This window comes from Carassius auratus, chromosome 13, assembly GCF_003368295.1.
Source record: "Carassius auratus strain Wakin chromosome 13, ASM336829v1, whole genome shotgun sequence".
Lineage (NCBI taxonomy): Eukaryota > Metazoa > Chordata > Actinopteri > Cypriniformes > Cyprinidae > Carassius > Carassius auratus.
Window position 1 is genome coordinate 17,705,583 of NC_039255.1, and position 27,146 is coordinate 17,732,728.

Consider the following 27,146-nt stretch of genomic DNA (forward strand, 5'->3'; position numbering starts at 1 on the left):
TAGATAGGTTGGTAATGCACTTATAAGTCTGCGAGCCGCCGTCAAGTAAGAAGAAAATGAAGTTATGAATGATTATTGAGATGGCTTACTGATAAACAGAATTGACAGAAATTATTAAAAGTATAGGCATTCTAAAATTCTAAAGATGGACATATTTTAAGAAAATGTATATAAGCCTTAAGAAAATGTAAAACCTGGAATGATGAACTTATAAACGATATTTTCCATCCATTTAAACATTGCTGTTAAAGAGTTTTATAGCCATTTTGGAAATTTAAACGTTAGCTTTTAAAGCACTCGTTCATAATGTTTGTTTCAAACACCCAATGAGGTTTCCCACATACATCCAGAGCAGCTCGAACCATATTCTCCTTGTGTGTATTTTGGTATTTTCGCACTCAGTTCCCGCGCCGCGCTGTGGGCTGTGGGCTCTTGTTGCCACAGTAACAGCGTCATTTCCTTCTGAAAGCAAAGCGCCGCCGAAAGTTCCGTTAACGTAGTATAACTTAGAAAAATACATTTCGTTACTGGTACTGTTTTACATATCAGTTACACATTCTAGCGTGTTTGTATTTCTTTGTTTTCGCTCTTCATTCTCAGGTTAATTCAAACAAGTTGCGCATGCGCGTTAACGTCTGCGTCAGTAACGACATGGATTCAGAGGGCTGTGCTGAAGACGTAAACAATGTGAGTAGATGGAAATTGCAGTATTGCAGTACAATTATGTTTTACTTGCGTGCTTTTGATCTGGAATGTGTGAGCCTTCGATAGAGTTCCTACATGACTTGCGTTAGGTAACGTTAATAGGGATAACCTTGTAGCTACTAACACTTTATGACCACAAGTGAGCAGTGCTCAAAGTAAGTTAGCTCTAATGTCTGTACAAAGACTGTATGGCAGTCAGCGTATGTTAATTATTTCTTATAAACAACATTGAACCAAAGGCACAAGAGCATGAACTTTAAAAAGCTTTGTGTTCATCGGCTAATCCGTTAGTAGTTCTTCACTGCAGAATTACACTGTTTTACAAAAAAAAATGATAAGTATGGTGTTGAAAGGAATAGTTCACCCAAAAATAAAATATACCTTAGGTTATACTAGTAAAAACCTTTTTGGATCAACTATTCATCGGAGATTGAGGGTGCAAATGTTGTGGCTTCTGTGAGAAATCACTTTCGAAGTCTTGAGGTTTTGATGCTAGAAGACTTTATTTGCAGAGACAATCTTTATATAGTTTTTCCTCAAGGTGTGTTTAACACATTTCATACAGTCCTTCGACCCCCAAACAATGTACAGTACACATTTTACTCTCCTGCAGTCCTTCACAGACACAGGTAACATATGATCATAATAGAATAACTTGATTACTCTCCTTCAGCCCTCCATAGACCCAGGAAACACATGTGCATAATAGTAGAATAACTATGAGGGGCCGTACAGCCCCCCATAAATAACTGTATTACACACATAACACTCTCTTGCAGGCCTCTTTACATACAAGAAACATGTGATCATAATAGATTGCAAACATTGCTATATTCACATTGATTATTCTTGATTAATTCATATTTTGATTTATACAAATCTTGACAGGTTGACATGTCATTATCAAGTCACTGTAAATTTGTCAGGTTCCAGTTCCTAGTATGTTTTTAAGTATGTTTTTACCTTTCCAGACCCATGCAGAGATTATCTGCCAGCAGCATGGACAAAATATGCATGATTCAGAGGCTGGCAGACCGTACACAGATCTTGACAGTGATGGAAGACCATTTAGTAACACTCAGGATTCAAGCATGCAGCCACTCATAGACAGATCTGAGACTTTACAACTAGGTACAGAGAGCAGGTGTATTTATACAGTGGATATACAAAGATCCAATATCACATTGAAAATCAGGCATTCAAATTTATTTAAAACTCTAGTTAAACCGTTTTTGGATTAGAGTGAAAAAAGTTAGCTCCTAATGTGTTTCTTTAGATTTTTCTATAATGACATTTATTATATATATCATTTACAATTATTACATTTTTATTTTCTTTTTCAGAGTTTCAGGATAGCCAGGTGTCTCCTGCGCTTACCCTGCTTCCCTGCCTGGACAAATCTCACCTTCTTTCTGACTCCACCTTTTTTCAGCATACAGATGCAGAATTTGTCCCTCTTCGGTATTGTATGTTTAGTCATGTTCAAATTTTTCTTTACCTTTTTGTATTTTTAAATAATATATTTTCGTTCTTTTTTTTTTTTTTGACACAGAGGATTTCCTGACTTCTCAGTTATGTCCGAGAGATGCCCCAGGAATTCAAATGCGGCTTTAACTGATGGTTCCCACCTACAAAATATTATTTATGACCAGACTGCACTTTCCCAGCACCCGTTGCAGGTACCAACAGGCCTGTCAGAAGGTGAAAAAAGCTGCTGTTCACTGTCCCAGCACAGCCTGTCACCTGGAGACCATTGCAAAGGGCTTGAGGACCATGGGAGTGTTTCATATGGTGCTGAGGACAAAAACAACAGACATATGGAAGGAGAGGTTAGTGAGCTTAGTGAGGGAATGTCTGGTCAGCTCTTATTAGAGTTCAAGATGAGGATGTTAATGTGGCTGTTAGTGACAGCAGTGCAATTTCTTCTGCATCTGAACCTGCCTCAAATCACCAAAACACAAACAAAAGCCAGTCAAATCCTTACATTAATCTACAAAAAAGCAGAGATCATTGTCATTATCATCTTTATTTTAGAAGGCTGTAGCTGTGTCAAATATAACTTTTCGTGATTCAAAGATGCATTCACACCAAACAACTGACCATCTTCATGATCAGTTTCTGTCTGCAGGACAAAGAGGTTGAAGTGACCCCAATCCCAGTAACGTGATGTTTATCCCCTAAAATATGAATTTTACCTAGGCTACCCTTCCAAAAACGTGAATTTTAACCCCGGGACGCAATTTTTATCGGGGAACCCCCTGGAAACGCGATTGGGCTAGTTTTGGACTAATTTTGAGAAGCAACTGGGCAGGCTTTGTTGTGAAAATCTGGCAACCCTGATCTGAACGCACATGCTGGAGATATACAACTAATTACATGAGTGCCTTTACTGATGAGATGCGCATGAAATCGAATTAGATTTTTTGCACAGCCCTAGTTCATTCTTGAGCTCTCAGCCTGTGTCTCAGTCCACCCCTGCGCTAACTCTTTTGAGACTCCCACCAGCACTGACAAAACTCTCACTCATAGACTCCAAACAAGAGCTTGTTGCTTCTGTAGCTACATCGCCCCTAAAACAATCACTCCAAAACTGGGTTAATTCCATCGTTGGACCTAAGGGATCAACATTCCTCCCCCATCATCTCTCAAACAACAGCTACAGTTCCTAATTGACCTTCAGAGACTGTGCAAACAATATCACATGCCTATCCCATTTCAAACAAACAACTTCCTACACCTGGTTTAAATCCACAGGCCTCTGATATGCCTCACCTCAACTCTCAGCACTTTTACTCTGGTGCAATGTTAAAAGATCAGGTCCCTTGTTTGGTCTTTGGGAGAGTACATTCTCTTCCCAGTTTGACCTACTTGCAAAAAGTAGATACCTGGAAAGCCAATCAATTGGGTTCTGACAGTGTGTCACCCAAGAAAAAAGCACATGATGTGGTGTCTGACACACTTAATTACATGCTTTCTCGAGACACGTGTCTGACATTTGGTGCTAATTCCAGCTCCCAGATGACTCGACCACTTTCCTCTTCTCATTCTGGAAGCGGCTCACCCTGTCAGGTGGATGTGTGTAGAGGACAAGCATCTGAGTCACCTGTCAATAACTCACACTCTCACTCCTCCCTGAGCTCCGTGGTGACCTCTATTCAGAGACACAGGTACACACAGTCAGCAAGTTCTAGTGGCACAATCTGATGAAATAATTCCTGCTACCAGATCATTGGACCATCAGTTGTCCTTAGTCTCAGGTGGAAGGGACAGAGGAAGCAATAGCTCAGCTCCTCACATGAATAAAAGCTCAGTCAAGATGTCTCCTCTCCTCAGTCTGGGTCGCTTCAGTGACGCGTCATCAAACCTCAATATGAGCAGCACTCTCTCCAGCTCTCAAGGTAGTTTCCAAGGTGGGAGTTGCCTCTTCTGTAGTGAGTCTTTAGGTTGATAATTATGCACCCTACTGGACCTCCAGACCTGCCTCCCCTCCTCACACCAGGGAACTTGACATTGAAAATAGGATCCCTGTAAGTTCACGGTGCTGTAGAGGAACTAGAAGGATGTCGGCATGAAATGAAATTCCCTCTCTAAGTTCTAATAAATGTTTAGTCAAAATGTCATAACTGGATCCTCCAGTGAAAACCTTACCTTTTCTTACAATCACCATCAAATTAAAAACCTTTGGCTATAATGCTTTCCCTTTTTTGATTATCTGTTTCACACTGATTTACATCAAACTATGGAAAAAAAAGATCTGTTGCTACTTCTGTTACATTGTGACTTGAACATGAATTCAAAATACTCAAACTCACATTCAGGTATCTAATCTGGTATGAAATGTCCTGCTGGAAAAAATCATGGTAACGTTGGCTGGAAAAAATCAAATGCTACCATCCTGTCCAAACAACATGGCTAAAATCTATGGGTGAATGGGCTTTCTCTTCTTTGGCTTCTAAATTGTGGAAATCCCTGCCCTCTGAGAGTAGGAATGCAGTGTTTTTAAATCGTCCCTGTCACAGTGTCTGGTCTGTGTATCCCTGGGTGTCCACTAGAGGTCTCACTTTCCCTTATTTGGTCACCTTCCTCCTTGTTTGTGTTAATTGATTGTTCCCCGCCTGTCTCCACTTCCCTCATCATCCTTCTGTGTATTTATACCCGGTTTGTCTCAGTCTGTGTCACGGATTCCTTGTTTAATGTTACAGTTATTTCATGTCCGTCATCCTTGCCTTGCCTAGTGTTTGTGTCTTGTTCATGTTATGTTTTGGATCTTCTGGTTTTGACCCTGCCTGGCTTGTTTACCCGTTTGGATTACCCTCAAATAAAGAGTCATGCCTGCACCTGGTTCTCTCTCCTCATTCCTGTATCACCGAACGTGACCGTCCCTTAAAACATACTATTTTAGGATAGCTTTTATGTGATTCATGTGATTACTTTATTATATTGGCTTTCTATTATTATAATTTTTTTAATTGGTTTTTACTGCCTGCACTGTTTTAATTTCATTTTTTTTTACGTAAAGTGCTTTGAGATGCTACTTTTAAAGGCGCTTTATGAAATAAAGTTTATTATTATTATTATCATTTTAAGCAGCAGCTGTCACCTTTTTTTAACTCCAAGGTCCCCAAAGGCAAAGACAATATTCAATTACATTCAATATTCAGATATTTCTGTTACTTCTACTGTAGTGGCAAAGCTGCTCATTTTCAAACTTTCTTTTCATAAACGTGGAGTGTCAATGGATATATACATAAAATAAGTAATTCCAGAAGTCCAAGGTTACTGACTAAATTAACATTTGTAGTTAAATAAAGAAAATAGCATTTTCATAAAAATTAGACGACAAATTGTTTGAAAACCACTGATTCAGGGTGATTTTGGTGATTTGTTCTTTTATCCTGATATTTAATTATTCTGTTTCTATATCTTTTTGTTTTATAGTTGTACCTCTTACATTCGGGTATCGACCAATCACCTTCAACAATCTTAAATCCATTTACTCGTCAAGGACCAATCAGAGAGCCTGAATATTCTCCTACTGACTTATGTACCATCAAAAGCTCCATAGGAACACCAACTAAAAGTACAGAGCCGCCTGAAGGTGGGCCAAAGACATCTTTGTGCACTGTTAAAGTTTTTGAGTTAAGAAATTGTTGGTTTTTTATTCGAATAGTGTATGTGAGTATATTAAAATGAAGTTTACATGTTTTTTGTGTATAGTTGACAGCATTCAGAAGGAGACATTCTCCAGTTCTAGTCAGCTCTCAGCTGACTCTAGAGCTTCTGTCTCACACCGATCGTCAGTGCACGAGCAAGGGCAACCAGTCAGTTCTGTGAAGAAGATAATCAGCCAGCCGGATACTCTACCAAGACTTCATTCTACTTTAAATCCTTCATCAAGCTTACAGCATTCTGATGCTCCACAATATGAAGGAAGCCTTGGCCTTCTAAGCCAAATCAGCCCCAGAACTCTGCCTCCTCCAGGTCCCAGAGAAGTGGAAAAGGAGGAGGATGACTCTTTTGTAGGCTCTGGCACACTGCATGAAATCAGACACCTGCTGGGCCGGGCAGAAAGCCTTGTTTCTGGTCGATCCTCTCTGACTTCCTCCCACGACCTCTCAGAGAGTGACACATGCCTTACACTAGGACAAAACATTCATGATGATATATCTCTGTCAGCTGGTGGAAACCTTTCTTTGCTTCTGACTCATTCTTCATCAGATTCAGCTTTGAAAGGAAGCTTGTCATCCTCCCAAGGACCTCAACAAAATGACCTCACAAATAAAGAGTCTACCTCTCTCTCTTTGATCAGAGATGAAAGTTTGAAGTCACGTGACCTCTGTGTGACCCCAAGACGGGCTGAGCCTGAGGGCTGCAGTGCTGCAGACCCAGATAAAGGAAAGCCACCTACAGCCACATCTGCCATGCAGATAAATGTTCCCTTGATACCAGGGAACCGTCTGCAGAACCAGGACCAGACTGAGGATGCTTCGATTGGCTCTTCTGGGAATAGTTCGTCCCATGTCTCAGCTGAGGTTGAAAGTATGAGTGACAGTAGCAGCGAGACTTCATTGGCTGCCAGTGTTGCCAGACTCCTGCAGAGTGAGTCACCTGTTTCTATGGTTACAAGCCTGCCAAGCACCAGTGACCCAGAAGATAGCCATGCCCAAGGTAAACACAGTGATTTGTCTAACAGGACGTGTCAGTTTTTCTTAAGTGTCAGTGGTTTCTACATTGTGAATGACTAAATTTGGTCCGTCTCTTTAGAGTGGATCTTGATGAAGGTTGCTGGCCGCCAATGTGAACGCTTAGAACTAAATGCTGAGGACAGAGAGAGAGTTGAAGACATCAAAAGAGAACTTCTATTGAACAACAAATACACCAAGGTAACACCCATATGCCAACACAGAAAGGTCTGCTGATTTCATTGGTGTTAATGTCAGCATTCTTACTGATTTAGGTTGATCTGTCTGCCAAAATTTTGACTTCTCAAATAAATATCACTGGAAATTTATAATAAACTTTCACCATACTGGTTTTAAGATTTTATTTGATGTAAGTCAATATTGGATATGTAATTGTGCATGCTCAGTTCAGTACATTTTTAATAACACTAATAATTTAACCTTGGGAAGACTAACATTTTTTTGAGGCTTTCACTTTTTTTGTTTGCTTTGGTTATTGAGCCTCTAGACAAAATATACAAAAACATGAGGCTTTTATGACTCATATACTATGTTATAGGAGAGTATGGAGCTCATACTCGCAAGGAAGAAAAAAAAATCCTCAATTTTATTTATAGGCTCAAACTGAGCAAAAATATACAATTTGGTGCGGTTGCTGATATTTATATGGCTAAAAAGTAAGATTAAAATCTGATATCTTGTAAGTCTGTGAGATCTTTATAACAGGGTAGCAGACCACTTCCATGTTATGCATATAAAACAAAACCTGTTTTTTAACCTGTTTTTAGTCAATCAATGAAAAAGCCTGATGTGTCATATTTGATACTCGCATTTTAACATGATTTGTTCAAACAAATATGTATGGATAATCAAGTAAACTTTGATAAATCAAAAAAGTTGCTTCAGTCCAGTGTTCGCTTCATTGTTTGAGTGTTCATCTTAAAATATTACTAAAGATATAAAAGCTATTGTTAGGCTTACATTATAAGAATCAACAAGAACAGATGCAACTTGTTTTTCGCAAAGCTTAAACCATGTTGCTAATTTTGAAAGCTTCAGAAATGAACAAATCAGATATGATACTGTGGGCTTTATAGGTTTCATAACACTGTTAAATGTAATCTTAGCCAATCTCAAAATATCCTTTTTTTTATACTGAACACAATAATATTGTGATGCCTAAATTCACTTGTAGCATTTAAAATAATTTTTAATTAATTTAGAACAAGTAAGATTTTTACTATGGGCTACTTATCAGTAAGTGGCCATAATATGAAAATATTATGTTGGTTTTTTTATTTCCTAAATATCACACTCACTGGTGAGTCTAAAATAATTTGAATTTTGTTTCTGGTGTGGCAGACTGCATTATAGGAAGTCCTGATAGAGAGTGTTTAAGGTAAAGCTGCATTTGTGTGACTTACTCTATGCTCTCATGCTTGCAGTGTTTCTACTGAATCTCTCATTTATCTACTTCCCTCAGTTCTCCCCAAACCTAGCTCTTATCAGTAGTAACTCATCTTGTTCTCTTTCTCTTGCTTTGTTTCTCAGTGGAGCTCAGATTCTGAAGGCAGTACTCAGTCGAGTGTTGGTGCTGAATCTCAGCTGACCAAGGGCTTTGTTGGACTGCATAACATGGAGAATCATAACTCAGATCAGCTGCAGAAAGTTGATCCAAAACCTTTGGTCAAAGTTCCATTTTACACACCTGCACAAGAGGATCTACAGGCCAAAGTTCACCAGATCGCCATTAGAGAGGGGCTCAGCTCCAAGCCTTTTACTTCTATTACTATCGCGACCACTCGCTGCAATCTGTCTCCTCAGTTAAAGTCACATTTCCCTATCGCCGCTACTGAGGAATTGGACAATATTGTTCCTGACCATGAGACTCTAGAGAGCACAAATCAAATGAGACATCAGCCAGCTGTTATACCTAATGTATCTGGCAGAGAAAAAGAGACGGCGAGAGAAGAAATGACAGATGACAACAAAGAAAACATTGTTATGAATGATCCCCAGAGAAACCAAATAATACCTCACATGGACTATACCGTCACAGGCAGTAACCAGATATTATTCAGTGCTGCTTCGGGCTCAACCTTTGGTAAGGAGTCCAACCTCTCTCACACTCCCGTCAGCTTATCACCCAAATCCAAACACCAGTCCAATCCAAATTATTTAAGCAGACAACCCAGTCAAAACACTAGTAAAGATGTCCCACCTCCCTCAGTGTCAGGCAGGACCAGAGATGTATAAAGTACTAGAGAACCATACTTGAGTAAAAGTACAAGTGCTCTATCAAAAAAGTGACTTGAGTAGAAGTAGAAGTGCTCTTTAAGCACCACACTTAAGTAGAAGTACTAAAGTATTCAACATTTTTTGTACTTAAGTATTGCAAGTAGTCTATTTTAAAATTTACTACTCAAGTACTGAAAGTAAAAGTAGAAGTACTGTGTTATGTAGCTATTAAAGAAAATAGTCAAAAGTTGGAACATATTGTTTTTACTATTTCAAATGATTAACCTAAAGGACAATAACAATTCCTTTGACTGTAATTTCTTGTAAACAAAAAATGGTTACTAGGGTTAGTTAGCCCAATTTGCAAAATGATGTCATTGATAACTTACCCTCATGTTGTTTCAAACCCCTAAGACATCAGAGGGTCATTTAGAATTTTTTGAAGCATCGAAAATACATTTTGGTCCAAAAATAGCAAAAACTACGACTTTATTCAGCATTGTCTTCTCTTCCGTGTCTGTTGTAAGACAGTTAAAAACAAAGCAGTTTGTGATATCTGGTTCGCGAACGAATCATTCGATGTAACCGGATCTTTTTGAAACAGTCCACCAAATCGAACTGAATCGTTTTAAACAGTTCGCGTCTCCAATACGCATTAATCCACAGATGAATTAAGCTGTTAACTTGTTTAATGTGGCTTACACTCCCTCTGAGTTAAAACAAACCAATATCCCGGAGTAATTAATTGACTCAAACAGTACACTGACTGAACTGCTGTGAAGAGAGAACTGAAGATGAACACCGAGCCGAGCCAGATAATGACTCGTTCACGAGTCAAGAACCGTTTCTGTCAGAAACGTGAACCGATGAGCTGATGATACTGCACATGTGTGATTTAGCGTGAAGCAAACCGACACACAGAGCGTCTGAAACGAACTGATTCTTTTGGTGATTGATTCTGAACTAATTCTGTGTTAATGTTATGAGCCCATGTGCAGTCAACGCCAATGACGCCATTGCATCGAGCGAAAAGAATCGGTGAACTGTTTTCTTCAACTGGTTTATTGAATCGAACTGTCAGAAAGAACTAACTTTACTGGTCATCCGAGAACTGATGCAACCGGTTCTTGACTCGTGAAGGAGTCATTATCTGGCTCGGCTCGGTGTTCATCTCTCTCTTCACAGCAGGTCAGTCAGCACGCGCAGTCTCGCTTGATTCGCTCAATGATGTGCCAGCTTCATCAAACCTGCCATCTACAGTTCTGGCAGTGGTTTGTAATGGAATGATTCGTAACATTTTTATAATTGTAACGAGTAACGATGCAGCACATAAAAAAAATATCGGAGTAAAAGTATTAAACTCAGCGAAAATATGTACCGAAGTAAAAGTGGAAGTAGGAGAAAAAAATAATACTCTAGTAAAGTACAGATACCGCCTTTTAGTACTTAAGTACAGTAGTGAAGTAGTTCTACTTCGTTACTATACATCTCTGGGCAGGACTGATGAACATCTGCAGTCCATACATCGAATCTTAACATCAAACCATGCAGGATCATTTGAACACAGAGAGCCAGTTCAAGGCCAGGATGCAGGAATAGTCCGTGCACACTTTCAGGCCAGATACCCACAAACCTTTGCTCCCTCTCAGAGGCTGGCTGGGACATCAAGAACTCTCTCTGTTCAAGCAGGTGTGTGTGTTGTGCATTTTATTCATATATTCTTTTCATTGGCATTCGATGTTAGTAAATTGATCAGTTGACCTATTTTTCTACTATGTAGCTGTCCCTGCCCTGTTGCCATACAGACCTCATGGGAGCTCCAAGCTGTTCTTCATCCGGCAAGCTGATCCAGAGCTTTATCCTGGTGACTCTGAAACAACTGTTGAAAGCTCTCACTCGGGTATGTAACAGAGAACTGTACACAGTTATTAGACTACAGCATCCTACATAACATTAAGGAGAAAAAATTTGTTTTTTTAGCAAGGACTTAAAAATAGACAATGAAGGGGCCAGTCTAATCTTTAAAGGCAGGGTGTTCCAGAGTCGTGGCCCTGCCACCGCAAATGCATGCTCTCCTCTACACTTTAGCCTAACGCAAGGGACCACCAACAAAGCCTGGTCACAGGATTGTAGGCTGCTAGATGGAGTATAACGATGAAGAAGTTCATATAGATAGACAGGAGCTTTGTTATATAGGGATTTACAGGTCCTTCTCAAAAAATTAGCATATTGTGATAAAGTTCATTATTTTCCATAATGTAATGATAAAAATTAAACTTTCATATATTTTAGATTCATTTCACACCAACTGAAATATTTCAGGTCTTTTATTGTTTTAAAACAGATGATTTTGGCATACAGCTCATGAAAACCCAAAATTCCTATCTCAAAAAATTTGCATATCATGAAAAGGTTCTCTAAACAAGCTATTAACCTAATCATCTGAATCAACTAATTAACTCTAAACAAAGTGCAACAACTGCAAAAGATTCCTGAGGCATTTAAAAACTCCCAGCCTGGTTCATTACTCAAAACCGCAATCATGGGTAAGACTGCTGACCTGACTGCTGAACAGAAGGCCATCATTGACACTCTCAAGCGAGAGGGTAAGACACAGAAAGAAATTTCTGAACGAATAGGCTGTTCCCAGAGTGCTGTATCAAGGCACCTCAGTGGGAAGTCTGTGGGAAGGAAAAAGTGTGGCAAAAAACGCTGCACAATGAGAAGAGGTTACCGGACCCTGAGGAAGATTGAGGAGAAGGACCGATTCCAGACCTTGGGGGACCTGCGGAAGCGGTGGACTGAGTCTGGAGTAGAAACATCCAGAGCCACCGTGCACAGGCGTGTGCAGGAAATGGGCTACAGGTGCCGCATTCCCCAGGTCAAGCCACTTTTGAACCAGAAACAGCGGCAGAAGCACCTGACCTGGGCTACAGAGAAGCAGCACTGGACTTTTGGACAAATTTTGCATGTCATTCGGAAATCAAGGTGCCAGAGTCTGGAGGAAGACTGGGGAGAATGAAATGCCAAAATTGCTGAAGTCCAGTGTCAAGTACCCACAGTCAGGGATGGTCTGGGGTGCCATGTCAGCTGCTGGTGTTGGTCCACTGTGTTTTATCAAGGGCAGGGTCAATGCAGCTAGCTATCAGGAGATTTTGGAGCACTTCATGCTTCCATCTGCTGAAAAGCTTATGGAGATGAAGATTTAGTTTTTCAGCAAGACCTGGCACCTGCTCACAGTGCCAAAACCACTGGTAAATGGTTTACTGACAATGGTATTACTGTGCTCAATTGGCCTGCCAACTCTCCTGACCTGAACCCCATAGAGAATCTGTGGGATATTGTGAAGAGAAAGTTGAGAGACGCAAGACCCAACACTCTGGATGAGCTTAAGGCCGCTATCGATGCATCCTGGGCCTCCATAACACCTCAGCAGTGCCACAGGCTGATTGCCTCCATGCCACGCCGCATTGAAGCAGTCATTTCTGCAAAAGGATTCCCGACCAAGTATTGAGTGCATAACTGAACATAATTATTTGAAGGTTGACTTTTTTTGTATTAAAAACACTTTTCTTTTATTGGTCGGATGAAATATGCTAATTTGTTTAGACAGGCATTTTGGGTTTTCATGAGCTGTATTTAATCATCAGTATTAAAACAATAAAAGACCTGAAATATTTCAGTTGGTGTGCAATGAATCTAAAATATATGAAAGTTTAATTTTTATCAGTACATTATGGAAAATAATGAACTTTATCACAATATGCTAATTTTTTGAAAAGGACCTGTATATACAAAGAGGAGAATTTTAAAGTCTATACTCTGACAGATCGACAACCAGTGTAGGGATCTAAGAATTGGAGTGATGTGTTCATGTTTACAACACTTTAAAAGAAGTCCGGCTGCAGCGTTGAAGCGGACAAGCTGAAGTCACGCAATTTGAGATTTAGATATACAGCAATATAACGAATTGCAGTAATCTAGAAGAGATGTAACAAATGCATGAACAGCCATTTCTAGAGTTTTAGGAGTGAGAAAGTTTTTAAATTCAGATCACAAATGAAGCTGATAGAAACTGGACCCAATAACAGAAGAGATATGTCTATCAAATTTTAAATGCTGGTAAATAATAATACCTAGGTTCTGCACCTGTGAGGATCCAAAAATGGATAAACATTCTAGCTCAGGGCTAATACACTGAGAGTTCTCATTTGGACCGAAAAAAATTACCTCGGTCTTGTCCACATATTAGGAAAGCTCTAGCCATAAAATATATACTAGCCATAATTTAACCTCCTCTAAACATTGGAGAAGAGAAGTGATCGCAGTGGATTTTTTTTCTTGATTGGTAGATAAATTTGAGTGTCATCTGCATAGAAATTAAAAGACACACCATGTTTTCGTAGAATAGAACCCAGAGGTAGCATGTACAGAGAGAATAGAGAGGGAGCTAAAATAGAGCCTTGTGGAAGGCCACAAGTCAGAGGAACAGGGGAAGAGGAAAAATTACCCAACTTCACAAAAAAATTTGTCAAATAGGTATGACTGGAACCATTTCAGAACATTTGCTTTTAGACCTACCCAAGTACCCTAATCTAGATAACAGTAAGGAGTGGTCTATGGTTTAAAAAGCAGCTGATAAATCTAAAAGAATAAGAACCACAGAGTCTCCGGAATCAGTGGAGAGGTAAATATCATTTAACACTCTCAAAAGGGCATACTCAGTGCTGTGAACAGACTTAAAACCAGATTGAAAAACCTCATAAATACAAGTAAATAACAGTGTCAAGGTCCAGAAAAGGTATGAAAAAGTCATGAAATACTCCATCTGCCATCAGACGTGTAATTCAAGTAATGCATTGAGGAAACAGCACATTTCAAGTGAGTAGCGTCTCCGTTAGTTCCAAAACAGTTAGTTCCAAAACAGTTAGTTCCCTCAAAAACACATCCATATGAAAATTCAATAGTTTCTTCCTTTATCTCGCCCATCGTGAACAATTATCTTGCTCTGCTTTTTGCATTCATCTTCAGCTTCACTGGCCTCTGTTTACAGACTAAATATAATAATAACTTAATATTTCCACACAAATTACATTTTGAAAAATTATTGCGATGCAGTTTGTGTGGAAGCATGGAACAGAGATAGTCTGAAATGAAACGGTGCATCTCTACTCCACTGTATAAATAAAATATAGATTGATCATTGTTAGAGCTACAAAGTCACTCGCCAAGATGGCAAGACTTATTTTCTTATGTATTTTTTTTTTCATTCAAGCAAAAGAAAGACGCAGAAAAACTTATCCAGGGGGCTCTAGTGTCAGAGACGCACCAGTCCTAATTATCCGAGTACCCTCAGAGTCTTGCAGATGGTTCACGCTCTCACCCAGTCCTGCATTATTCATGGTCTTTGTGAAAGGCAATCCAGCAATACAAACCTCATCTGATCCACATGTCAAACCCTTCTGGGCCCCTCAGCTTCAGTGCTCTTTGCTCTCTTTTTGATCCAGCTCTCTCATGTTCTCTCCTTTTCTCTCGCTCCCTTTGCAGGTTCTGATGATGCTGTCCCTCCACACTTTAATACAGACATTTTAGGCTCTAGAGAGCTAGAAGACAACATAATTACACCAAAACACATGCAAGGCATCTACAGTAAGAGGCCCAATATGAAGAGAGGTAAGATGCACATTAGTTTCTGTTAGTTGTACAATATTTGCTTTAAAGAATTTAAAGAATCATTCACAAAATAAAATTAAATGGTCATTATTTACTAACCCACATGAATGACAATTTGACATTTTCTCTAAAATAAAATATTTAAAAAAATCTCTCAACTGCTGTTTTTCCATATTATGAAAGCACATAGTGACTGTCAGGTTCAGCAACACACCATAACAATGGTTAATGCGACTCAAGCGCAAAAAAAGTCTTCTGATGCCATATGAACAGAATTTATTTGTATGAACTGCAAACTGTCTTAGTTTCATATGGATTTGAAATTACATTGTAAATAAATTCTGATGGATTTTTGAGAGGTGAACTATTCCTTCAGTTTTCACTAAACTTTGCTGTGGAATGTTGCTATAACAAATAAAACATTAGTATATGATCTTCTCTGTCTCTCCCACTGTCAGTTTCCAGTGTGCATGTAAAGGGTCTTCAAGAATCAGTAGTCACTTTCACTGACCAAAATGATAATACTACTTCTAAATTTTATGTTTTTGAGAAAAACATGGACACTGTTGCCATAGATGAGGAGTATAAAGATGAGGAAGACAATTTTGTCCCCTTACACATGGAGGCAGACTACAGTACAGATGATGTGCATCTTCACAGCAGCACCCTGCAGGAGCCCAAGTTTCCACTAGAACCACACCATTTACCTTCTCAGCCAATCAGAAAGTCCTACAGGGAGGAAAAGAAAGAGCAGGACAGAACACCTCATAATGTTAGCATAGAGATTAGCAGTTCTTTGGACCAGCTGTGGCATCGCTTCAGTGAAAAATGGAGCATGGAGGAGACACGACCAACTAATGAGGGAGAGACGACTCTGCTTGATAGACTAGAACGTCTGTCTCGTCTCATTCACAATACCACTCCAAAAGACCAAACTATACAACAAGCAGACAGAAGGAAAGGAGGGTATTACAGGATGAGCAATCGAGAGGATGGGACCACAGAGGAAGGAGAGCATTTAGAAGTGGTTTCTCAGAAAGCTTGGTCTGAGCACGAAGAGAGCCAGGAGAGAGCACATTGCTGTCCTGCCGAGAGAGATGAGTCTGCGAGTTTGGAGACAAGCAGTAGTCTGTCCACCATTGACACAGAGCGACTGCTGCAAGCTTTTGGACCTAACCGGGTCACCAGTAAAGGACTGAAAAGCAGTGACAGCTTGCTCAGACTTTACAACACCATCAATATGCAGAAAACTGGCCCAAGGACAACCAGTACTAAACATGCTGCCATCTCTGTTGCTTCCAATGATGTGAGCACAGATGACTCCACAGTAAGACTTTGCTTCATTGAATTCTTTTATACAGACTGACTATTCAGTATCTTAGTTTTGAAAGATAATCAACATATTGAAAAGAAAGATGCCACAATGTTACACATCCCACTATATTTAGCCTTCTGACTGTATTCAATTCAAATTGTTTTTAGATTGTCTCTTTGGTTTTAAAGAAATTACTTGAGATTATCATGTGTTTTAAACAAGAGGAACAATGATTTCCACAAACACTTTATAGTTCAGTTTATAGTAAGAGGTAAAACAGAGCTAAAATCTGGTAATAATTTTCATTTTTTTCCACTAATATTGCAACATATACAGAATTTTCTAGTAAAATGTTTTAATGTGTGAAAAATTGTGCTTTTTGGTGCCATGTGCTGACTTTTTTTTTTTTTTTTGTGGATGTAAAGAATTGTTTAGTACGAGTTTTGTACCCATTCATACAAATGATCAGTTTTGATTAAAATTATTCATTTTAGTGGAAAATTCATTTCCACTATATTGCTGTCTTAGTGCACTCACTGGGACTGAGAGATGTTGCGAAACTAGTTTAATGACATTGTCTGGGGACAGTCAAACAATGGCTGAACAAAATCTAAATTAAAACCCCTTTTATTCATTTTATTCATTTTATACTTTCAACAAAATAATCACTTGTGTATTATGTGTACAAAAATATCTTGTGTAAATTACAATAGTAAATTATTCTGAGCTTTTTGACTGAGAGACCATCATCCTTTCCTTATCCAACTGTCCAATCTTCTGTTACTGTTCCAGGTCTCTGCTGATTCTTTATCATCTTTAAGCACTTTTTCCCATCATTCTCAAAGAGGTATCTCTTTGAGAAACCTCAATTCCAAAAGGTCAAAGGTCAAACTGTTCAGCAAAGGTGTACAGGCAGGTCAGTTACACAATAACAGTGGTTCACTAAGCAATGTGTAAATTAGACAAAAAAAGTCAATTTAGTAATTGCAAAAAAAAAAATTAATGTGGGATTTTGTATTCTTTTTGTAGGTGATTTGGAAATTGTTATAAATGGCACCCGCAGACACACTCGGGACGTAGGCACCATCTTTCCCTCACCAGGTGCTGTCAAAAATGTCCCTTTAACAAACACATTTGGCAGAGGCTTTCAGAGTGGCTTTCCCATCCCCACTGCTTCCACATCTAAACCCACCCAAACCCAGAGTGCTCAGAAGAAAGACACCAGCAACAAGAGCATCAAGACCCGTTACCCTAACGGTGCGTTTTACATACTCACAGACAGCTTTTTTCTGCAACTGATCTTTTGTTCCATTTCTCTTACTGTTTTATATATTGCATTCTCTTTAAGGTGTATCATGGTTTGTCTCAGCTGATGAGCTTAGGTGTGATGGTCGCAAGGAAAACCAGCTACAGAGTAAATCAAAACCTTGTTCAAGCCAAGCCTGGTTTGAGCCTTACAGTAGAGCCAGACCCTGGAGAGAAATGACCAGAGAAGCTCTAAGAGAGAGACAGAACCAGCAAGAGTCCATAACAGCTACAGAGACTGATATCAGTGACAAACCCTCAGCTCTTGTTCAAATTTCACTACAGGTGTGACAAGCAACTGTTTTATTTGCACGTTTTCAGGCCTGTTCACAGCGAGGACGCTAAGTGTAATGATTACTATAACAATATCATTGTTCAATCACTTTTAAAACACATTTTCCAGCTGTTGAATAATAAAAAATTGACAGCAAAACATAATAAGTTTAAAAAAAATAAAAAATCCTTCAACATTTATAGTGCCCAACAACATAAATGCAGTAGGCGCGTATTATGAATGTAATATTATCACCTAAAGATGTGAGTGCTAATATTATCAATATTGGTGTGAACAGGCCTTTACTCTGATTTGAAGCTTGAAGCTATAGCTGTGTGGTTTTAGAGAGTGCATGAATGTTGTCTGTTGATTTTAATGCAACACTGAGCATTTGCATTGTTGGGTTTCCTACAGGAAGCTCTGGAGCTCCATCGGCCGGAGTTCATATCTCGTTCACGGGAGCGGATGAAGCGTCTGGGGTTACTGGTTGAAGAAAGGAGGTTCCAGGCGGTCTTCAACAGAGAGAGAGAAGAGCTCTTCAGTTGCCCCGCACCTTCACGTCCATACAGACCAGGTGACCTTATACCATAAGATTACTTGTATTAGTAAAACGAGTCAACAGTTCAGTATATATTTGACAAGCTTGGTTCAGCTTGTATTAAGAGGTAAACTAAAACATGTTCGTGTCAGCAGCTCCAGTACCTCGTAAACGAGTCGTTCCAAGAAAAGAGATGGTCCTAAGATCTAAAGAGTAAGTATCTGTTATCTCATTTCAAAACCATCTAGATAGTTTATGACACAGACACAGCACATATTAACAAATAGTGCATATATGGGTCATTTAACACATTTAAATGACTTTTGATGTTTTATTTAAAAGTTGTTTTGTGCCTTCTACATGCTTTCAGTTGGCTAGGCAGGAAATCACACAGTCACAGAATAGACAGGACAGACAGATTCGGGAGGTAATATGTGTTTGTTTTGAGTTTGAGTTTGTCTCTGTCTGTTTTATTAACATTAACTGAAAAGAAAACCTTTTTCATTGCTTCATACTAACCATTTAGCAAGTTAAAGTTACCTAAACTTAAAAATATGTAAACCTATTTAAAAAAAATTTAATTACAAAAACACAACAGAATTACTACCTTAAAATCAAAACACTAAGTATAAAAATGAAATTCAGTTCAAAATATTAACTATAAAAACTATAATAGTATAGGCGTAGGGACTTCAACTACACTTTGTTTCAACATTTTATATGGATATTATTTACTCCAGTCATTTTACAATTTATAATTGCCAAATAAATATGTATTCCCTCAGGAAATACACTCAACTTCCTGAGGTCCAGAAGAGAAGGGAGGAGGAAAGGAGACGGGGAGAGTACCATTCCTACCGTCTCAACGCTCAACTCTTTAACAGGGTATACAGGCTATTCTGGAGTAAGAGTTACACACTGTAACTCAGACACCGTAATACTGACCGTTTTTAAATCAATATTGTTTCAACCATTTCAGATATACACATGACCAGTTTGCTTAACATTTCTAAGGCATGCCATCTTTCTTCTGCAGAAAGTCACCAGTCGTGTGTTGGGAAAGAGAGCACCCTGGCAGTGAGCGTGAATCATTGAATGTGACATGTCCTCTGAGTGTTTTATATGGGGTGATATTTTATAACAGTTGTGTGTTATGCGAGTGTTTGATATATGTGTGCACTCTGATTTTAGGTGTGAGATTTTATATAATTTTTATTGTGTGTTATTTATGGAGTTGCAGTGTTGGATTGTTTATTATGTCTCTTATAGTTGCACAATTAATTTATTATTAATTTTAGTCTTTGCTAAATTTTTGCTTTTTTTATGAGGTAAATAAATAAGCAGCTATTTGTTAAAGCTTTTATGTTTGTTTGTTTTTTTTAAGTGCAAGTATGTGAATGCTTATTAACAATTCAAATGGTTTGTTTTCAGTTTCTGATATGGACAGGACATGAATTTTGCATATCTAAAAAGAGAAAGAGGCCACAATATAATGGTCATGTTCACTACTAAAAGATAATAGTTTTTTTACTCTAAAATGTAGGTTATTTACAATATGAAGTAAGTACATGTACATATTTATTGCAGTGCAGGCATCTGTGTTCTGTTACACAGAGGGCTACATTATGTTATTGATATTATTTTCATCACTATTTCTGCTGGTCACAAATGTTTGATACAACATTAAAAAATAATACATATTTCAAAACCTTGACAATAAAGGTTTTTAAGATTTTATGACAAATAAAACGTGTCCAGTCTATACCGACCATAGACTGTAAAAAAAATATGGACGTAGTGTCCGTGACGTCACCTATAGACTCCTCAATAGCGGTTTTGAAGCCTAAAGTGTGGAGAGCGGGCCGTCGCCATCTTGGAAGCGCGTCACCGCGCGACTCTCCCGGATAATCGAAAATGGGCAAAAAGGCGGGAGCGGATTGCTGAAGCCACGCCCATCTAGCGCGACTGCATTGTTAGCAGTGGCAATCCACCTGTCACTCAAGTGACCACGCCCTTAATTATGCAGAACTTTAAGGCTTAATATAATTTAAACGGATGAGTTATAAAAAAAATTCACCCCCCTCACAGTTTAATGAAGGGCAAAATTCCCAAAAGGGCAAAAAGACCAAAATAATTTTTTAAACCAGGCTGTAAACATGTTTTTTTCTGATGTAAAGTTGGGCATTTTAACATGGGGAGTCAATGGGACTGACTCTCTTCTGCAGCCAGCCTCAAGCGGCCAGTCGATGAATTGCAGTTTTAGTCACTTCCTTATTGGCTTCAAGGGAGAGAGCGGGAGGTTGCCGCTCGATACCGACCCATGTGACGTGTCTCCATGGCGACAAGCCTAAACAAACTGATCCTGCAGGAGCTGATCAGAGCACAGAGAGATGCCGATTAAAAAAGCAAAGAAGGGGAAGAAAGCAAAAGGGTGAGTAAAAACGCATTGATCTATCGTTTGATAAGAATATAACATTGCGTTTGTTTGGAAAAACCGCGAATCCAATTAGTTTTAATAAGTTATCTGCATAGTTTTGCTAGAAATCTTGATTATAAGCATTTCTCTCTGTTCAATTCAATATGTGCTTTGTCGGCATGACAATTGTTACAATGTATTGCCAAAGCATAGTGTTTACACTGAATCTAAAACATATGCGTATTAATATATATATATATAATAAAAAATAAAATGCATGCATTTATATATAATTAAAATAGAACAAATTAACATTTATTATTCTATGAATAATTTAAAATTCAGTGGGCTGTGTGTGTGTGTGTGTGTGTGTGCTCTTGTTTTGTGACATATCAGGACACAACTCTGTATAATGACATGGGTATGACAGGTATTACAAGGAAAGGGTGACTTATGAGGACATAACCCATGTCCCCATTTTTCAAAACCCTTATAAACCATACAGAATGAGTTTAATTATTTTTATAAATTTTTTTGAGAAAGTAGAAATGCACAAAGTTTCCTGTGAGGGTTAGGGTTAGGTGTAAGGTTGGTATAGAGCCATAGAATATACAATTTTAACAGTATAAAACCATTACGCCTATGGGATGTCCACAATTTTCACAAAATCAAACGTTTGTGTGTGTGTGTGATGTAGGCCCATCACTGTTTTGTTGACTCCTCCCTCTTTTTATGACAGGCATCAATGTATCGTGCCGCTAATAAGACACAATCTCGTTTCACCTAATATATATTGAAGTTGTGTTTCCTTATTTAACGTTTTGAAGTCAGAACAAAGTACTTCAAATGAAATGTCTGTCTAATGTGTTGATAGTTAGGCAGCTGGTGAGGAAGTGTGTCTCTGTCTCCACTTCCCCATGATCACAGTAAGGGCAGATGCAGCCAGTGCTGTGGACATCTGTCCGTCTCTGTAGTCAGAGTATGACTGCTCAGTCTGTACCTCCTCATCTGTCTTCTTCATTTACAGTCTTTCACTGTACTCGGATATTCTGCAGTTGTGTAATCTCTGTTTAGGGCCAAATGATGACATCAAGTTTACTTTGTTTTTCTGTTGTTTCAGTCCAGTAGGTTACATCATTTTCTTTTTGTGCTTTTATAATTTGGTTGGGCCGAATTTTATGGATGAAAATTGGATGAGTCCAATTTTTCTAATTCGTCATTCAGGAGAGGACCCCACACTTGACTCTCTCTCTCTCTCTCTCTCTCTCTCTCTCTCTCTCTCTCTCTCTCTCTCTCTCTCTAGAAAGGGAAAGAAAGATGGCAAGCAAGAGTCAAAACGAGATAAGGAGTCTGATACAGAGAGGGCAAAAGCAAACGCTGCTCTGTGGGAGGCCCGGTGTGATTTGACGGAGAGTTCACGCGTGGAGTACCGTGAAACAGCGCGAAGACTGAGCAAAATCAACCATCAGCTCACTGATCTACAACACAACACTGAGAAGAACACCATCGAGATCATCTCTGTTCTGAGGAACAAAGATCTGCAAAACGAGGAGAAGGCATTTCACGCATTTGATTATTACAGCTACAGTGCATACACACAGGATTTTCTTTTCAAGTCTTATTCTCATATTGTTAATCATATTGTTAAAGGCTTAATTTATCCTACATTTCTAAACTGTCATCATCTGCTCATAATATAATCCATATGAATCAAGCAGTTTAATACAAATCTTCTGAGGAGACATGATTGCTTTATGTAATAGGTTTAATTTTATATGAGCATTGATCAATGAACATATATATGGCACATACTGTAAAATATTATAAAATGAAACATGTTTGCGTCACACTCAAGAACTAGTGAGGTTTGTTCTTGTGCATCAAGCAAGTAAAGTTGAGCCTTTACTATATACTGTATCCTATGTACGTACATTGATCAATGTTTATATGTGAACAAAAGCCTAAATTAAAACTTCATCATATAAAGTGATTGTGTCTCTTCAGAAGACTTGGATTAAACCGCCTGGTTCATGTGGAGGACTTTTATGATCTTGCAATGAATATTTTGGAGGTGTCGAAGATTTTGTATAATAAACTTTGATAGAGACACTGACTCCAATTGTGTTTCGGAGACGGCAAACAAAAGTCTTATGGGTTCTGGAGTGAGTAAATGATGACAATTTTCATTTTTGGGTAAACTAACCCTTTAAAATGTTGTTTTTCTCAGATAATGGCACTGGAACGACAACTACAGCTTGAGAAAACAAGGGCCTCTCAGGAAAAAGAGAACTTAGTAAGAAATGCCTTTCCTTATTTGGGAAAACAAGTTGTTCTTATCATTGTGGTTTGAACTTTATTTTGCCAGATTATTGTTTTAAAACAAAGATTGTATTCACTGAAAATACACCATCGATACAAATTCATAAAATCATAAAAATGCAATGTTTAAAAAATAGAAAGTCTACAATTTAAATAAATAAATTGATAAATAGCCACTCACTATATTAAATAGAGAAGAATGCAAGTCAAAGATAATGATAATGCCATTTTTACATAACTAAAAGTATCATCTTTGTGAACATTAATTTGAACACTGGCATGTATTTAATTAATAAAGGATAATAGATAATACTTTATATTCAGTTTCATATTAAACAGTTTTTCCCAGTCCAGTGTTATTTTTAAAAAGGAACTGATCAGGTCACCATTGTTCTCACTGCCTTGTTGCTGACGGCTCAGCATTTCTCTCTGATTGTCATCACAGGCCGCTCAATACACACTAAAGATCAATGAGCTGGAGGAGAAGTTTGACAAGAGATCTAGCGAGTTCAACATGATTCAAGACGAGCTTAAGATCATCAATGACTTCCTTAAGAAGAAGCCCCAAATGGAGCAAGAACTTAAACATGTATAATTTACTCTTTTTATTTCATGTACACAGTTATGCAGAGGTAAAGTGCTATGTCTCTTATAACATCACCATTGTTTGTACAGATGAAAGAAACTATGGACAATGCAGATCTAGAACACGAGAAAACACTTGCAAGAATGGAGCAAAAGTTCTTCAATAATAAGGTATATACTAAAAACCATTTCATTTACATATCATCTTCCTCATTCTCTCTCGGTGTCTCTCTCATTCTACATTCATTAGGTTCATCTAGAGAAGGAAGCTGAGCAAAAGATTGCTGTGCTTGCAGAACGAGCTCACAATGAAGCCATCATGTAAGTATCTTCTCCGTCTCTCCCAATATCCCAGCACCACTACACATTTCTACCTGATGCCTTCGGAATTGTTTGTGAGATAAATTTAGCATGAGATATATGAGATGACATCCTCCATCTCGGCCCTATCAGACAGCTGGATGATGCATCTCGCTCCATGTTCAAGGAGAATGTGCGGCTAAATAAGGCACTGGGTTACCACATCAAAGAGGTGGAGGGTCTGCGGAAGAGAAATGCAGCTCTGGCAGAAGAAAACAACATCCTCAGTCTGCATAAGGTGACACACTATAGTTCACCTAGACTACCGTTTAATAGTTTAGGGTCCGTTTTTTTTTCTTTTTTAAAGAAATTAATACTTTTATTCAGCAAGGATGCATAAAAATTCATTAGAGGTGACAGTAAAGACTTTAACATTATTACAGTTATTTTAGATGTTACATTATTATATTGTATTAATTATAATTTATGTATACTATATTATTTCTTATATTATATCATAAAAAATAATTATAATGACAATTTTCTTGGGCACTCATATAAATACACAACTGCACAAATGAAATATAAAATGTGCTTAATTAGACCCATGTCTACTATAAAGCTTGCATGTGAAGTAGCAGATATTGATCATCACTAAACCCACTATTTCATTCACCCTGCAGGAGATGAGTCTGGACACCTCAAATGACACCATATCTAAGCTTACAGCCCAGCGGAGCACAGTGTCTGGGCTGAGGGCCACGGTTTTCGCGCTGGAGCAGGCACTGGCCAGCAGGGTGTCTGAGTTTGAGTGGGACAAGGCTGACATCAAGGAGCGTGCAGCAGTCAGGACTCAGGCCAGCGGTGTAGAGCTGGACAAACTGCAGAAGCTCCTGAGTTTTCGGGACAGGGAGCTGAGCCGAGTGAAGAGAATAGCCCGCAGTGTAGTGGAGCAGCGCTCAGACATGGAGATCCTGTTCTATGAGGCTCTGAACCACGTGAAACAGGAGATGCTAATGCACAGGTGCACTTCACCATTCATTCATTCATTCATTCATTAATTCACTTTCTTTGCTAAAAACACACAAAAACATGCCTTCACAGCATGATGTAGCCTATTTGATAGAAAGCAAAATTCAGGATATACAGGGTCATTTCCCCCCATAATCTTTGTCTTATATTTACAAACCCGAATTCCAAAAAAGTTGAGACACTGTACAAATTGTGAATAAAAACAGAATGCTATGATGTGGAAGTTTCAATTTTGTCAAAGCTGATTTCAGTAAATTCAATAAAATCCCATAAAATATTAAGATATATCTTCTTCTTTTTTCTTAATATCATACACCCCTAATTTATTCCAGAAATAATAGTTAACAAGCAAGAGATCCAGGCTCCATTTTACTGCAAAAATGTCAAGCCTTTTTTGCACAGATTATATTCTAAGATACTATATGTAATCCAGACAGGAAGCAGAAGTAAATCATAGCAGGCAAATGGATGAGTTTCTATCGGGCAGAAGGGAGATTCACACCATCACCAAAACAACCCACAGCACTTCCATTGGTATGGACGAGGCTGAAAAAGGGTGAGGTTTTTAGACAATTTTCAAAATGCTCTTCTGATGAAATCAAAAGATGCTTTTTCAATTAGAAAACTGACTGTAACAAAACTGTGTTATTTCATCAGCAATCTGAAGAAAGCAAAAGTGAACATATCAGAGATGACCTGGGAGCAAAGAGAGAGAGTTCTCAGACTGCTCTTTGCTAAAATGAATAAACTAAAATCAAAGTAAGTATTTATTATTGTGTTACATTGGTTTTGTATCATCTATGGTAATCTCTTGTTATGTGGTCTTATCATGGTGTCATACTATTTATTAGTATCAAAAGCAGATTCTGAAATTTCAGGACACTGAATCAAAGAAGTAACTAATCTGTATTTTCATGGCAATTACTGAAGGAAACCAATTCATGCTCCAGCTCTGACGGATTCTGATGGGAACCAGTGTAGCAGCAGTCCAGGGTGAGACTGGTTTTCTGGCTGATACTTATCAATCAAGTCATTTTTGCGTTTTATTCATACAATTTTTTTTTTACAACATGTCAGCTCAATATATCACTTTGACTTTGCAGAGCACCATAAAAAGGAAAACAACAATGGCAGTGAATACTTTCTGAAGACTTTTTGTTCTGCACCATTGCACACAGACTCATAATTTGCAGTTATCTTTTTTCCACAGGAATGAAGAGGAAGAATCCCATGCAAGCTTTTTAACCCAAGCACCAGTTTCCAGTATGAGCTCCAGTGGAAACTCCAGAGCTCTGCCAGACCTGTAGATCATCTGACCTCATCACAGACAAGAGAGCTAAATAATGGCAAAGTATAAGTTAAATATTGCATATCAGCTATGAAATACCTGGAAGTGTTCATGAATATCTAAACTAAAAAATTAAAAATCTAGAAATGCCTGTTTATCGACATTGATGACGTTGGCATTGAAGATTAGACATGAGAGAAACTGAGTGAAATAATATTCAGGAGGATTTCAAAAGTCTTGGCATAAAACCACCCACAATATTAAATTGTTGTTTATTGCTGGATTGTTTCATAGAAATTGAATATAAATAAATGTAACAAAAATAACATTTTAATGGGAAAATGGTCAAACTGTTATAATGTAAGGTAATTTTTCTAATAATGGTGTATTTTTGAAAGTCTGTTTTATTAAGTGGTGATTCATACAAGGGGACATGTACTGCATTAGTTAGTTCCTTTGCATGAAAAAAATCAAAAACAGATTGTGAAAGTCAATGTTGTATTTAGACATTTTTTTAGACCGTATACATCTATACTGTAAAGATACTGCATTTTGTACTGTTATAAAGCATTAGACATAATCTTTACTGATGTTTGTCTCTTTATTTTAAGATGTATATCTTCAAGTAACTGGGAATGGCATTTTTTGTCCTGCCTTTATTTCTTTTACTGTAACAGATACAGACTATATGATTCAATTGTACAGCAGTTCTACTGAACATTGAGTAATGAGCATGTCATCAGTCAGTAGATCCAGAGATCGTGAGGATGGCTTTACAACATGACAGTTCTGCTCATGTCCCACTAGCAAATATAAAAGACTATTAATAGCATCTTATACACACACAGAGCAAGACAGCTGCTCAGTGACTAGACAAACCAAGATCTTCAAATCAAACCCTAACTTTGAAGGACACGGAAAGGTAAGAACTTAAATTCATGATTGTTGTATTTTACAGATGAACTTGTGTAGACAT

The 27,146-nt window shown here is 38.2% G+C and overlaps 2 protein-coding genes across 7 annotated transcripts; both read left to right on the forward strand.

Moving 5' to 3' along the window:
* The first annotated feature begins 278 nt into the window (after positions 1-278).
* On the forward strand, positions 279-19,586 carry LOC113112915 (Alstrom syndrome protein 1-like). 6 transcript variants are annotated; one of them, XM_026278838.1, is made up of 20 exons: positions 279-687; positions 1,677-1,836; positions 2,049-2,166; positions 2,258-2,534; positions 5,644-5,803; positions 5,923-6,873; positions 6,970-7,088; positions 8,439-9,127; positions 10,624-10,814; positions 10,906-11,025; positions 14,673-14,798; positions 15,257-16,125; positions 16,906-17,029; positions 17,143-17,370; positions 17,483-17,703; positions 18,107-18,266; positions 18,383-18,443; positions 18,601-18,657; positions 19,016-19,134; positions 19,267-19,586. In XM_026278838.1, the coding sequence occupies exons 1-20, from the start codon at positions 622-624 to the stop codon at positions 19,323-19,325; spliced, it is 4,875 nt and encodes a 1,624-aa protein (XP_026134623.1). In that variant the 5' UTR covers positions 279-621; the 3' UTR covers positions 19,326-19,586. The 6 variants fall into 6 exon arrangements, with proteins under 6 accessions (XP_026134623.1, XP_026134625.1, XP_026134622.1 ...); XM_026278837.1 differs by having other exon boundaries at positions 287-687; positions 17,462-17,703; positions 18,386-18,443; XM_026278839.1 differs by having other exon boundaries at positions 288-687; positions 17,462-17,703; positions 19,016-19,115.
* A 527-nt stretch (positions 19,587-20,113) lies between these two features.
* Positions 20,114-26,750, forward strand: bbof1b (basal body orientation factor 1b). Its single transcript, XM_026278844.1, has 12 exons — positions 20,114-20,661; positions 21,950-22,202; positions 22,874-22,939; positions 23,411-23,554; positions 23,641-23,721; positions 23,801-23,871; positions 24,004-24,148; positions 24,534-24,874; positions 25,316-25,438; positions 25,540-25,641; positions 25,813-25,875; positions 26,093-26,750. The coding sequence occupies exons 1-12, from the start codon at positions 20,621-20,623 to the stop codon at positions 26,187-26,189; spliced, it is 1,527 nt and encodes a 508-aa protein (XP_026134629.1). The 5' UTR covers positions 20,114-20,620; the 3' UTR covers positions 26,190-26,750.
* Positions 26,751-27,146: the final 396 nt, after the last annotated feature.

Coding starts and splice junctions, on each gene's coding strand:
- bbof1b (XM_026278844.1), top strand. CDS start 20,621: ATGCCGATTAAAAAAGCAAAGAAGGGGAAGAAAGCAAAAGG. Junction 24,149..24,533: donor ACATCCTCAGTCTGCATAAG/GTGACACACTAT, acceptor TTCACCCTGCAG/GAGATGAGTCTGGACACCTC. Junction 24,875..25,315: donor CAGGAGATGCTAATGCACAG/GTGCACTTCACC, acceptor TATGTAATCCAG/ACAGGAAGCAGAAGTAAATC.
- LOC113112915 (XM_026278837.1), top strand. CDS start 622: ATGCGCGTTAACGTCTGCGTCAGTAACGACATGGATTCAGAGGGCTGT. Junction 10,815..10,905: donor AACTCTCTCTGTTCAAGCAG/GTGTGTGTGTTG, acceptor TCTACTATGTAG/CTGTCCCTGCCCTGTTGCCA. Junction 19,135..19,266: donor GGTATACAGGCTATTCTGGA/GTAAGAGTTACA, acceptor TTTCTTCTGCAG/AAAGTCACCAGTCGTGTGTT.